This window comes from Crocodylus porosus, unplaced genomic scaffold (genome assembly GCF_001723895.1).
Source record: "Crocodylus porosus isolate Cpor-Errol unplaced genomic scaffold, CroPor_comp1, whole genome shotgun sequence".
NCBI lineage: Eukaryota > Metazoa > Chordata > Crocodylia > Crocodylidae > Crocodylus > Crocodylus porosus.
This window is the reverse complement of record NW_017728931.1, coordinates 51,931,366-51,942,921: the sequence shown is the minus strand read 5'-3', so window position 1 is coordinate 51,942,921 and position 11,556 is coordinate 51,931,366. Positions and strand designations below refer to the sequence as shown.

Here is an 11,556-nt window from a genome sequence, read left to right as displayed (position 1 = left end):
GATTTTGGGGGACCTCGTCTTGTATTTGAGTACATTTGGTAAATTGCCCTGCTCTTTGTAAATAGTTGATGAGAACTGTAAAGTCTCAGATATGGAGAGTCTGGGGAAAGGGGAAAACTGTTAATACCAGCAAACCTTTCCTGGAATTCTTTTTATGAGCACTTACCCTGCTATGGAGTACTGTTTAATATCAGCATATGTTCAGAGATGCAGCTGAAAAAATCTCCCTGAATCTTTGGTCTTGGGACACCTGATAGAAATGTTACATTCTAGATATAGTAAGTTGTGTATGGGGATAGTTGTTTTTTAACTCTGTTTTGTAAGCTGCCCTAAGAATTCAGTTCAGGGTCCCGAACTAGAAGATTCAGGCAGCTGCTGGTAGCTTTTGGAAAGAAGGGGATACCTTGCTCAAGCTGTTGGATAGGGAGTATGGTAGAGAATTTTTTCTTCTCCTGTTTATATGCTGCTTTTATGTGGGTACAACTATGCCTCTCAAGTTCAGCTGTGAGACTCAACTAGAAATTGGTGGGAGGAACATAAGAATCATCATCCTGTCCAGATTTGTATCCCATCTCTTAGAGTAGCAGGTATTCACAGTAATTGCCTAATTAAAGCACTGTTCTTTTCCTTATCTAGAGCCTGCTAAGAAAGTGAAAGCTTTGACTTACCTAGTAGCTGTTGAGTAGAAATATGGCTTCCTGTGCTCTTGGTGGTATTAGCTCACACTTTGTCTAACTTTTTGGGGTACAGACAGACAAATAAGGTCAAAGGAGACTTACTGTGTATTAGCTATTCTGTGGTATCTTTCAAGTGTCCACTCCCATCTCGCTGAGTGAAAACTGGGAAAACTTACTCCTGAACAAAATGGAACAAAGTCATTGTGATTTAGGGTCCGCTTGCCACAAGGTAGTATGTACACACAGTAGTTACTGAAGACTGGGGGGGGTGGGATACCAAAGTGGTCTCCAACCAGTATAAGTTCATTATTTATCCATACTTTCCTTCTTTTGATATGGAGCTCTTTATATGTACCAGTCAGACGCACAGGGTTGAGCTCAGCTAAAAGTTTAAGGTGTGTATGTGGTTTTTTTTTTTTTTTTTTACCCTCTCTGCTGTGGTTGAATCTGTAAACCATCTGTCTTCCCCTGCTTTCTGGCAGTAGGTGTTCATTTCCTGGACTACTGTACTCAAGGTTCTAGTACCATAACAGTAATTTGGAATGGGTAATGCAACTATTTATTAAGGGATACCTAGGATTGCTAGTGAAAAAGTAGTGACTCAGTTTTACCATCTGAGAGCAGATGACTTTGTTAAAAAGTTGTTCTTGATGATTATTTATTCTGATAGGTAAGATATTGAACATGTAATGAAGCTCTCTTACTCCTTCCCCTTGTTATGTATTTGAAGGTGTTGAGATCTGCATTGCCACACCTGGCCGCTTGATTGACTTCCTTGAAGCTGGAAAAACCAACCTTCGTCGATGTACCTATCTAGTGTTAGATGAAGCAGACAGAATGTTGGACATGGGCTTTGAACCTCAGATTCGTAAAATTGTTGACCAAATAAGGGTGCGTAACATCTTTGAATGTTTCCTTCAAATTTCTTTTCAAAATATGGTGTCCAAATAACATCCTTTATTTTTTTTTCTCTTAGCCTGACAGGCAGACTCTGATGTGGAGTGCCACCTGGCCAAAGGAAGTGCGTCAGCTTGCTGAAGATTTTCTGCGTGAATATGTGCAGATAAATGTGGGCAATCTGGAACTGAGTGCCAACCACAACATCCTGCAGATAGTGGATGTATGCATGGAGAGTGAAAAGGACCACAAGTATGAGCATTTTTCTACTATTCTAAGTTTCCTGCAGGACTGGGAATATAAAATCTTTGTTGTACAGAAATATGTTTTAAAAATAATTGGTCCAAAGCGATTAACTAGCAACTGTGTCACTTGTTTAACCTCCGGAATTTAAACAGTTTAGCCCCATAATCGCACAGTTGCTTATATAGTGCTTACCTTAGTTTTTGCAATAATATTGTTAATTTAATTCTGCATAATAGGTACTGAACCAGTCTTTTAAAATAGTAGTTTATTATATGAATTCTCTCAATAAGCTGCAAACTCACTTTTTTTATTAGGGTTCATACATCATAGCTCTTTCTTCTCTTCTAGACTAATACAATTGATGGAAGAAATCATGGCAGAGAAAGAAAACAAGACTATAATCTTTGTGGAGACCAAGAGAAGATGTGATGACCTCACTCGGAGAATGCGTAGAGATGGGTAACTATTTTCTTGCATCTTAATTCTTAATTGTCATGAAGAAACTCAAAATGGCACTCACTGGGGGTGTTTATTCCTAGACTTGGTGTAGTGATGTGTCCCGTCAGTTCCTTAGCCAGATTGGTATCGAGACTCCAGAAAGGTTCTGTCACATCACCACCTATCCTGGAAATCTCTGAGAGGAGACTGGACAGTCACCTCACTGAGGTCACCTGACCCCAGTTGTTCCGGCCTAGCGTAGGGGGGCTGGACCCAATGATCTTGTGAGGTCCATTCCAGCCCTTTACAATCTATGAATCTATGAAACGCTGGCTCAGGAAAAGTAGTATGCTGGTCTGGATTTGGGACAGCATCTTCCATGTGCAGTACAAGATCCAGTTAGGACTAATAGTGTTAAGAGCCCTGTCAATAAAACTGATATTACTAGATTAAAAGCTAATTCTGAAGCGCCCCAAAACTTGCCAGGTTCTCCCAAATTGTATGGAGTTGAATCCTTCCCAACAAGTTTACTTTCTAGATAAAAGAAAAGCAAGAGGGAAGGAATGCAGTATGTGGTGCTTGGAACGCTTTTAATACTTGCCCACTTCCCTCAAAACAGTAATTTCCTGTTTATATCTAGTATATGCATTTGCTGTCTAAAATCATGCACATCTCTCACTTGACAGTTGGCCAGCTATGTGTATCCATGGAGACAAGAGTCAGCCAGAAAGAGATTGGGTGCTTAATGGTAAGTCCAAGTTTGGGAAGTGGGCATTTGGAACTATTGCATGTCTTTAGTATAGTTCAGGGGTCAACAGCATTTTTTGGTCCGAGTGCCAAAAACCCTCCACAGCCTGGACTTGAAAGATGTTAATGTGCTGGGGCGGATGGCGAGGGAGTTGTAAGGGGCCCGGACGTTGTTGAGGCAGCACAGCCATGGCCCCTTCCCCACCATGCTCCCGGAGGCACCTGTACAGCCACTGCCGGCAGCAAGGTGGACTGGGGCTCTGGACCCTGGTGCAGCCACTTGCAATAGGCAGCCGCAAGCCTGTGAGTAGTCTGGGCTGTGGGCAGGCCCCTGCTACCTGCTACAGAGCCACGGCTCATTGCAGCAAACAGCTGCGAGCCTGCAAGCAGCTGCATTGGGGACCAGAGCCCTGGCTCTTTGTTGGTGTTAGCGGCTGTGCGTGCGCCTCGGAACATGGCAGGGAAGGGGCCTGGTGCTGTGCTGCCCCAGCCCCATCCCAGCTGTGTGGCAGCTGCATGTGAATCTTGGGGCACTAGCCACAGAGTCTGGGCTGCTTGTAGCAGGTGGTGAGCAGGTTGCAGACAGCTGCACCTGGGTCCAGAGAAATGGCCCAGCTCCAAGGTGGCACCTGCATACGTGCCTTGGGGCTCACAGTGGGAAAGGGGCTGGGGCTCTGCTGCCTGAGACCCCTTCTCTGCTGTGTGCCCTGAGGTCCACATGCAGTCACTGCTGGCCACGGATCTGGGCTGAGGCTCCAGACCCTGGTGCACTAGTTCCTGGTTGCCTGCCGTGAAGTCCAGGCTGCTCACAGCAGGACTTACAGCCTCCCTGCCACCTGCTGTGAGTAGTCCGGGCTCTGTGGCTGATGGCAGCTGCGCAGCACCCAGGCCAGCTGTTGGCATGCTAAGCAAAATGGCCTCATGTGCCATGCTGTTGCTCAACACATGTGCAGGGGGTTGCCAACCCCATTTCTAGTTTATTCAAACCATGCTCAGCCTTTGTATTTCATCACTTCAGTACTGAAGCCTTTTTCATGGGAAATGCAGCAGAAACCTTCAGAAAAGATGTAACAAATTCCATGCAGTTTTACTTGGATTATGTTTTTCCTGTCAAAAAAAAAAAAAAAATCCCAGCCAAATTTTGGGTTTTGGAAAGGTGTCACTTCTTGCTGCAGTCTATGAATTTATCCTAATCTTACTTCATAGTGGATTCTTACCTTGCAGAATTCCGTTCTGGAAAGGCTCCCATCCTCATTGCTACAGACGTTGCATCCCGTGGTCTAGGTTTGTACAAACAGGCTTCTCTTGCCTGCTGCTCCATATTTTTTCTTCTTTGGACTGAAACATGTATTTTCTTAAATTCAAAGCGTGATTTTCCCCCACATGTGAAATGCCTTTTTTAACGTTAATCTTTTTTTTTTCTTTCATATTCAAAGTCTCTTCCTGCTCCTAATGAACAGGCTTTGGTCTGCAGCAAGGCCTAGGCATGACTAATCGATCGCCAAGAGGGAGAAGAGACGTCCAATTATGCAACCCAATCTTTTCACCACACCCACCTCCTTCCCAAATCCAGTTTTTTGTGGCTGGATAGTAGGGCTGGATTGCTCCCAATTTACGGGGAGTTTGAGAAAGATGCACTAGAGAAAACATATGGGAGAGCAGTTCAACATCAAATCATTCTTCATTTTCAACATATTGCACATGTGTAGGCAGTTCTCTACATAGACACAATGTGCCCGTTATAGGTGCTCTTGTCTGGGAAAGCACTGCTCCAGACTTTTTGTTTATGCATTTAGCCATTCTTATTCTGTGTTCCTCCTAGGCAGGACCACTGAAGTGATATTGAGCCTTTTACTGCATATCCTAGCCAAGCACGCATGGGATCAGAATTCCATAGTTTTATTTCAGTGATATGAAAATGATATGTGGATGCATGAGCTAAAACACCCCCTTTTTAATGAGCATATTTGTAACATGAAATGTGTTTAAACATTTATTTTCCCTTGCATCTGGCAAATGTATACATTTAGAAATACTTAAACTTCTAAAGCAGTTCTTCAGTTTTACACTCCCCAAACTCATGAGGTATACTAGAGTTGATGCCAGAGTAGTCTGATTCATTATGGCAGACTTTATGTAAAAAGCTTTATAAGCATAATCAATCCAGTGGATTACTGAAGAGTGTAAATTACATAACCCCCTCCATTTTTTCAAATGCTAAAAGGGTGGCTGTGTGCTGTGCATCTCAGTGCTGTTTAAGTGTGGACGTACTAGTGTTAGTCTTGGTAGCTTTTATTCACATAACCTTCACCCCTTCTTCCCCTCCCCACCAAAAAATTGTCCAATACTTCCTCTGAGAGGTGATTGGATGGACTTCAGTCTCTGCCCTCTAGGGTCATGTCTGGACCTGTGCAGTTAGAGCTTGGGCCTGTTGGGAGAAGGGACTGAGGCCTGAAACACAAATTTTTTTTTTTTTTTTTTTTTAAAGAGCTGCTTTCTGTAGCAGCATTTTTTTGTTTTTTAAACAGGCTTGCTATGTGCTGGTAGCTTCTTTGTGCATCTTGCCTAGACATTTAAAACAGAACCCCCCCATCTCTCCCCCCGCCCCAAAAAATGCTCTCCCAAAACTACTCAATTGGTTACTACCTCAGAAAACAGTTCCCCACTGCTCCTCACCCACTTCAAGCTGTGGGGGAAGGGTACCAGAGTCTGTTTCTTGTTACTGAACATCTCTGCTCATATTGGGGCCCTGAGTTTGCTGCTTTAAAGTCACTTAAGTGGCAAACTCCTGGACGACTTCCTCCAAGATCCTGGAAAGTGAAGGCTCTACCTAAATAACATAAAACAGGGGTGCGCGCTTTTTGGCTGAGTCACCAGGGCTTTCCTTCTTCCCAATGGAACGAGGTTTTCATAAAAAAAACTCCTTCCAGGTAAGTTCTGAGTCCCATAATCTCTTTGTAATGATTCCCTGAAGGAGATGTCCTCCCTCTGCACTGATTTTTTTTTTTTTTTTTTTTTTAATTACTTTTTTTGGTTACACTTCACTCTGCTAAAGTAAAAACATTGAATTTGTTTTGTTTTGTTTTCTTTAACAGAAGCTTTGATATCAGCTGCAGATCATTCTCAGTGCAGGGTCGGGGGCATATCTACATTGATGGTCGAAGCAGCTCCATAGACAGCATGTTTGCTAGTTTTTTCCCTCCCGAGTAATGGTCAGAGACTTGGTCTGTTCTGTAAAGTGGTTTGGTGGTCTGACAAAGGGCCCTGCCTGAGCAGCTGTCCAAATAGCTGTTACAGTTTCAGTTCTTGATCCTGCTACACTATCTTCTAAAAGTGCAGGAAAATTGTGACTGTTCACAAATACATTGGAGCATGGCAGACTGGAAAGAACTTGCTCTGGTCTTTCTTCAGCCACTTATGTGCATACACAGGAACCCACCTAGTCTGGAAGACATTTCCTGCCTTTTACTTCTCCTTCCCATCCCATCTCCACCCCCCTCAAATCAAACCAAGTCATTAGCATCTATGCTGTTAGCTACAGTTCCCTGTGCTTTCTTTCAGGAAAGCACTTTCTTGTAACCCCTGTGGTAATCCACTCTCTGCTGCTAATGGATGTACAGAATGGGATTGGAAAAGGATCATATAGCCTGTTGCTTGTCAGACTCTAGTTAAACCCTGGCTGTGAAGATGTCTCATATTAACCTATATCTTAACTTATATTTTCCCCTTTCAAAAAATCTTTGTGCCAAGGACCCTAGCTGGAGACTCGCGCAGCCCCCTGTGAAATCTGCCTTTTCACTTCCTTTTTTTTGGTGTGATTCAGGACTTGGGAGTCAGCAAAGACTGAGGAGCCCCCCTCCCACCCTTGCTGTAATAAGAAACAGACATAAAGTCCCCCTCGACACAACACACTCATTTTTATTTTCACCCCTTAGCCCCTCTTTGAAATTGAAGCAGTCTGGGCAATAGATGCGGTCTGACCCTTTGGATGTCATTTTTTGTAGCTTCATTTTTTTGACAATTGCCCATATTAACCCCTGGTGGGGCACAGAAAGCGTTGGAGGACCTGAAACTTTTACCTGAACCCAGGTTCTCCGGCGCTTCACAACCAAATGGGGCAACAGAGAAGCGTCTAAGCCAGTTCACAGAGCGAGCGTGTGTGGGGACTTCTCGCTGCCATGGACCCTTGATGCATGCTCCCCGCGCTCCAGTGGTCCCGTGTCAGAAGGCGGAGTTTTCGAAAGGAGGCCGCCAAAAATAAAAGGCAAAGAGACGGGATCGGCTGCAGCGGTTTCCCACAGGAGGAGGGAGTGTGCATCGGTCTGGTAAAAAACAGAGAATGTTTCTCTCTTTTAACAAGAACAACAACAACATCACAAAAATCTGTGTTTTATCTTGGATATTTTCTAAATATTCTTCTTAAAATGCAGATTTTTTTTTTGTGAGCTGTTAGGACTCTTACTGTGATACTGTGCTTCTTTTAATATTGCGTATGTTACTAAAGATATTTTAATTAAAGCATTACACTAACATTTACTTAGTTTGTCCCATACACTTAAGGAAAAACTTACTGGTGGAAAAGCAAGATTTTAATGTCTCTGCTAAGGTTTAAGAGCATTTTTGCGTATTGTACAACTTGCAGTTTTGAGCACTTCAGTCTAATATTTAAAGCTTTTAGATATTCTGCTTAAGTGGGAGATTATCAAAACCCCTAAGTTTGTCAGGAGTAAGCTGGTGAAATGTTAGTGCAATGTGTTATAATAACTAAGAAGGCAGGTTAAGAAGTTTTAGTTGTGGTCTGCATTTTGTTTTTTAAATTGGCAGAATGTGAATACTATTTCATGTCAGGAATTGCTTAAATGTCAAGAGAAGGGAAAATATTGCTGAATTTTGCAGAGATATGCAGTATAAAGTAAAACTTAAAAAATGTGTGTAAAGTAAAATTAAAACAGATTTTTAATTCCCTTGTGTTTTAATTTGAAGGTAAGTGAGTTAATTACTGTTAGTCTTTCCTGGACTTCTCCCAACAGAGTAAAAGTCTTGCTATGGCAGATCTCTCCCTCCTCCACTCTAACTTGCTGAGTCCACAACAGAGGTGGCATTTCACTTGCTGCAGCTAATGTTACAGAAAGAAAACTGAATTTCACTCTATTTCAAAACTGGCAGTGTGCAAGAACCCCTCGTGATAAGAGGATTCAGTAAGTGGAGGATAGATTTGAATGGAGGGAAACCTGCTTTAAGATTTGCAATCAGTTTTTCAGGGCATTTTTCTCTGCTCAAGCATGTCTAGCATTCAGACTACATACTCTTTTGGGATGAGTCTGTCTTATCTTTATTACATGCAATTACTAACTTTGGCTTTTTTCTTCTTATTACTGTCACCTGCATTCGTGCTCCCCACCTTTCGTTGGCACGCCCTTCTCTCCTTCTTCCCTTCCTCAACCCCACCCCTTCACTGTGCTTCGCCAACTGGGAAACTCGCAAGATGTGGAAGACGTAAAGTTTGTGATAAACTACGACTATCCAAACAGCTCTGAGGATTATGTGCACCGAATTGGCCGTACTGCCCGTAGCACCAACAAGGGTACTGCCTACACATTCTTCACACCAGGGAACCTGAAACAAGCCAGGGAGCTGATCAAAGTGTTGGAGGAAGCTAACCAGGCCATCAATCCAAAACTGATGCAGCTTGTGGACCACAGAGGAGGAGGTGGTGGTGGAGGTAAATGGATGTTGAAAGGGTGTAGAAAGAATAGGTGCCACAGCATGGAGGGAAGCTGGAAAGAACCTGAGCAGACTAAATCAGTGTCAGACTCCTGCCATTTTACTCTTCTGCAGATAGGCTGAATATAAAATACTTATTACTAATATTGAGCGAACTTTCATTCTAAAGTCCACTTAACCAACTGAAGGAGGTTCAGTGCTTTAATTTCAAATTCATTTTCCTGATGAGTGTCTCTAGCAGCTCTGTCCTCCTGTTTCTTGCCTAGCAGAATTGTAGGTAGCAGTGTTATACCTGGCCTCTTTCCAGAGAGAGTTTTAGCTTCTAGTCTGCAAAGAAAACAAAGTGAACTTTGGCCCAGTGAGTTTCAAGTCAGTGCTGTATTCTGCATTTCTTTTTCTTTCCTGTTTTGCTCTATCTATGAGATAGTCCATGGTACAGAATTTGAGCTTCGATGAAGAAAAAGGGAGCCATAGACAAACTTGTGTAGGAATAGTGACTCGGTAAAGAATTTTGTGCCATGACTTCTGGCCCTGTTGTGGAATAGTAGATGGGTGGAAGAGCAGCTTGTGTAAAAAAAAAAAAACAAAAAACAAAAAAAAAAACAAAACAGGATTTTGGAGACCTGTTGTAACTGAGTTAAGCACAGCACTGAACCTCACTGTTTCCACCCGCAGGAGGTCGGTCTCGTTACCGTACCACCAGTTCCTCCAACAACCCTAATCTGATGTACCAGGAGGAGTGTGACCGGAGGCTCCGGGGAGTAAAAGAAGGCCGGAGAGACTCTGGCAGCTTCAGAGACCGTGAACGTAGTGACAGTTACACCAATGGAGCAAACAAGACCTATGGTAGTGCCTATGGAAGCCCAAATTCTGCATTTGGGGCAGCCCAGAGCCAATATGGCTACACTCAAGGGAGCTATGGAGCAGCTGCTGCCGCCTATGGCACAAGTGGTTATGGCACTGCAGAATACAGTGCTGCTAGTGGCTATAGTGCCACCACTACAGCTGCTGCTGCTGCTGTTGCTGCTGCTGCCGGGAGAACCTCACAAAGCTCGACTCAACAGCAGTATGCAGGGATAGGTCGGTCAGGCCAGCAGCCACAGCCTCTCATGTCACAACAGTTTCCTCAGCCTCCAGGCACTAACATGATAGGCTACATGGGACAGACTGCCACCTATCAGTATCCGCCACCTCCCCCACCCCCTCCTCCTACACGCAAATGAGACTGCTCACTGCAGGTGACCAGTGTAAACTTCTTACATTTAAAGGAACCTTTTCTTTCTTTCTTTCTTTCTTTCTCCCATTGTGGTGTTTATCCCATGCAGGTTTAGATTTAGAATTCACCATCCACAATCCTCCTGCCCACCAAAACATGACCCCTGGTCCACATGACTGATCTTGCTGTTGTCTTTTTTTTTTTTTTTTCTTTTTTTCTTTTTTTTTTAAAAAAAAAAATCTATATACAGTTGACTGGAAAATTGACTTTTATTTTATTTTTTTGTCTTGCATGTTGAAGAAATTAAGACAATTTTTTCTTTTCAGTTTTTTCACCCCTCTGAAGAATATGGGTAAAAGGCAGATAAGTCCCAGCCCAATCTTCTTGGTGTCTGAGGCTTACGTATGAAAACACACTCTAATTGGGAGGAAGCCTCTGTGCTATTATGTGCTCATTTTATTTCAGGAGGTATCAAGAGGTGGAGAATTTTTGGGGAGCTAAAAGCACTACCTTTAATGTAAATTCAAGGGAACAGTGCTCTTTCCCTCCCCTTGGGAGGGTTTCACCTTTTCATTTTTAAAACAGCTGAATTATGATGCTTTTAGCCTGGTTTGGGTGGATTTCTGCAGGAAGACTCTGCTTGTTTGGCTCATCTTGGAGGCATTCTGAATTGCTCTGTGGGTTAAGTGTGAACTCCCATGTTCTGATTCGTGTTTCTGTAGTGCCTGAAGTAGCTTCACTGATACTGGCAGCATGTGGTAGGGTCTGGGGAGTAAAGTCCCAAGTGGCAGAAACCAAAAACTCATTGAAGAAGTTCTTATGTTGATTTACATTGCAGGAATTAAATTGGTTATAGATCTCTTAAATCAGGCTCTGCACCCATATTCCTGTTGCTGGGTTAACTGAAGAAAGCTCAGCAGATGACAGAAATACTGATAAGAATTAAGATGATCATCCTGTCTTGCCTGTATGTCCCAAGACACCTCTGGCCATGGGGCAGGTTCAGAATGCTGCTGTGCTGAATGTCATGTTAGGGTTTTCTCACTTAAAGCTCAAGGAAGATAGGGGTGGGCACTGGCTGTAAAATCCCCTTGTAATATGGGGAGAGCTGGTTAGGATGTTTTGATTCTGAAGCTGCATTTCCTTCATTACTGGTCTGATCAGTGCTTTTCTTGGCTTTTGAGTGCATTTCCCCAGTCCAGCAGAACCTTTGAGCTCAGCTCTTGCAGGTAGGTAGCATTATAGAAAATGGTAGAGAAGAGTGGAACTTTTATAAATATTTTAATTCAATCCTGTTTTATTCTACAGGCTAAAGGTAGGTTTGAGGGTTTTCCCTTTAGTAGCAAAGTGTCGTCGACTGTGTAACTTCCATTAGCAGACAGTTGAGGGATAGTAGATCCTAAGTTGGCTGCTCTTGTGTTTGAATAACATTGTGGAACATCAGATTCATGTCCTGATTTGCAGGGCATACAAGAGTTAGTGCATGTTTTTCTTGTTGGAATTGTTCAGGATGGATAAACAAAGGCAGACCAACCCGCTTGTGGCGGAGTGGAATTTGTATAGTCCAGAGAAAGAGCTTGCTTATAAAGAAAACCTTTTCTTAGTTCTTCC

The 11,556-nt window shown here is 43.1% G+C and overlaps 1 protein-coding gene across 1 annotated transcript in view; it reads left to right on the top strand.

The window, feature by feature from the left end:
- DDX17 (DEAD-box helicase 17) overlaps positions 1-10,158 on the top strand; it is a 24,625-nt gene extending 14,467 nt beyond the window's left edge. Inside the window, exons 7-13 of the mRNA XM_019544922.1 lie at positions 1,408-1,568; positions 1,654-1,826; positions 2,169-2,279; positions 2,945-3,006; positions 4,230-4,289; positions 8,491-8,727; positions 9,405-10,158. Coding sequence (XP_019400467.1) covers positions 1,408-1,568; positions 1,654-1,826; positions 2,169-2,279; positions 2,945-3,006; positions 4,230-4,289; positions 8,491-8,727; positions 9,405-9,952 — 1,352 coding nt within the window. The 3' untranslated portion in view covers positions 9,953-10,158. The remainder of the gene's footprint in view (positions 1-1,407; positions 1,569-1,653; positions 1,827-2,168; positions 2,280-2,944; positions 3,007-4,229; positions 4,290-8,490; positions 8,728-9,404) is intronic.
- Positions 10,159-11,556: the final 1,398 nt, after the last annotated feature.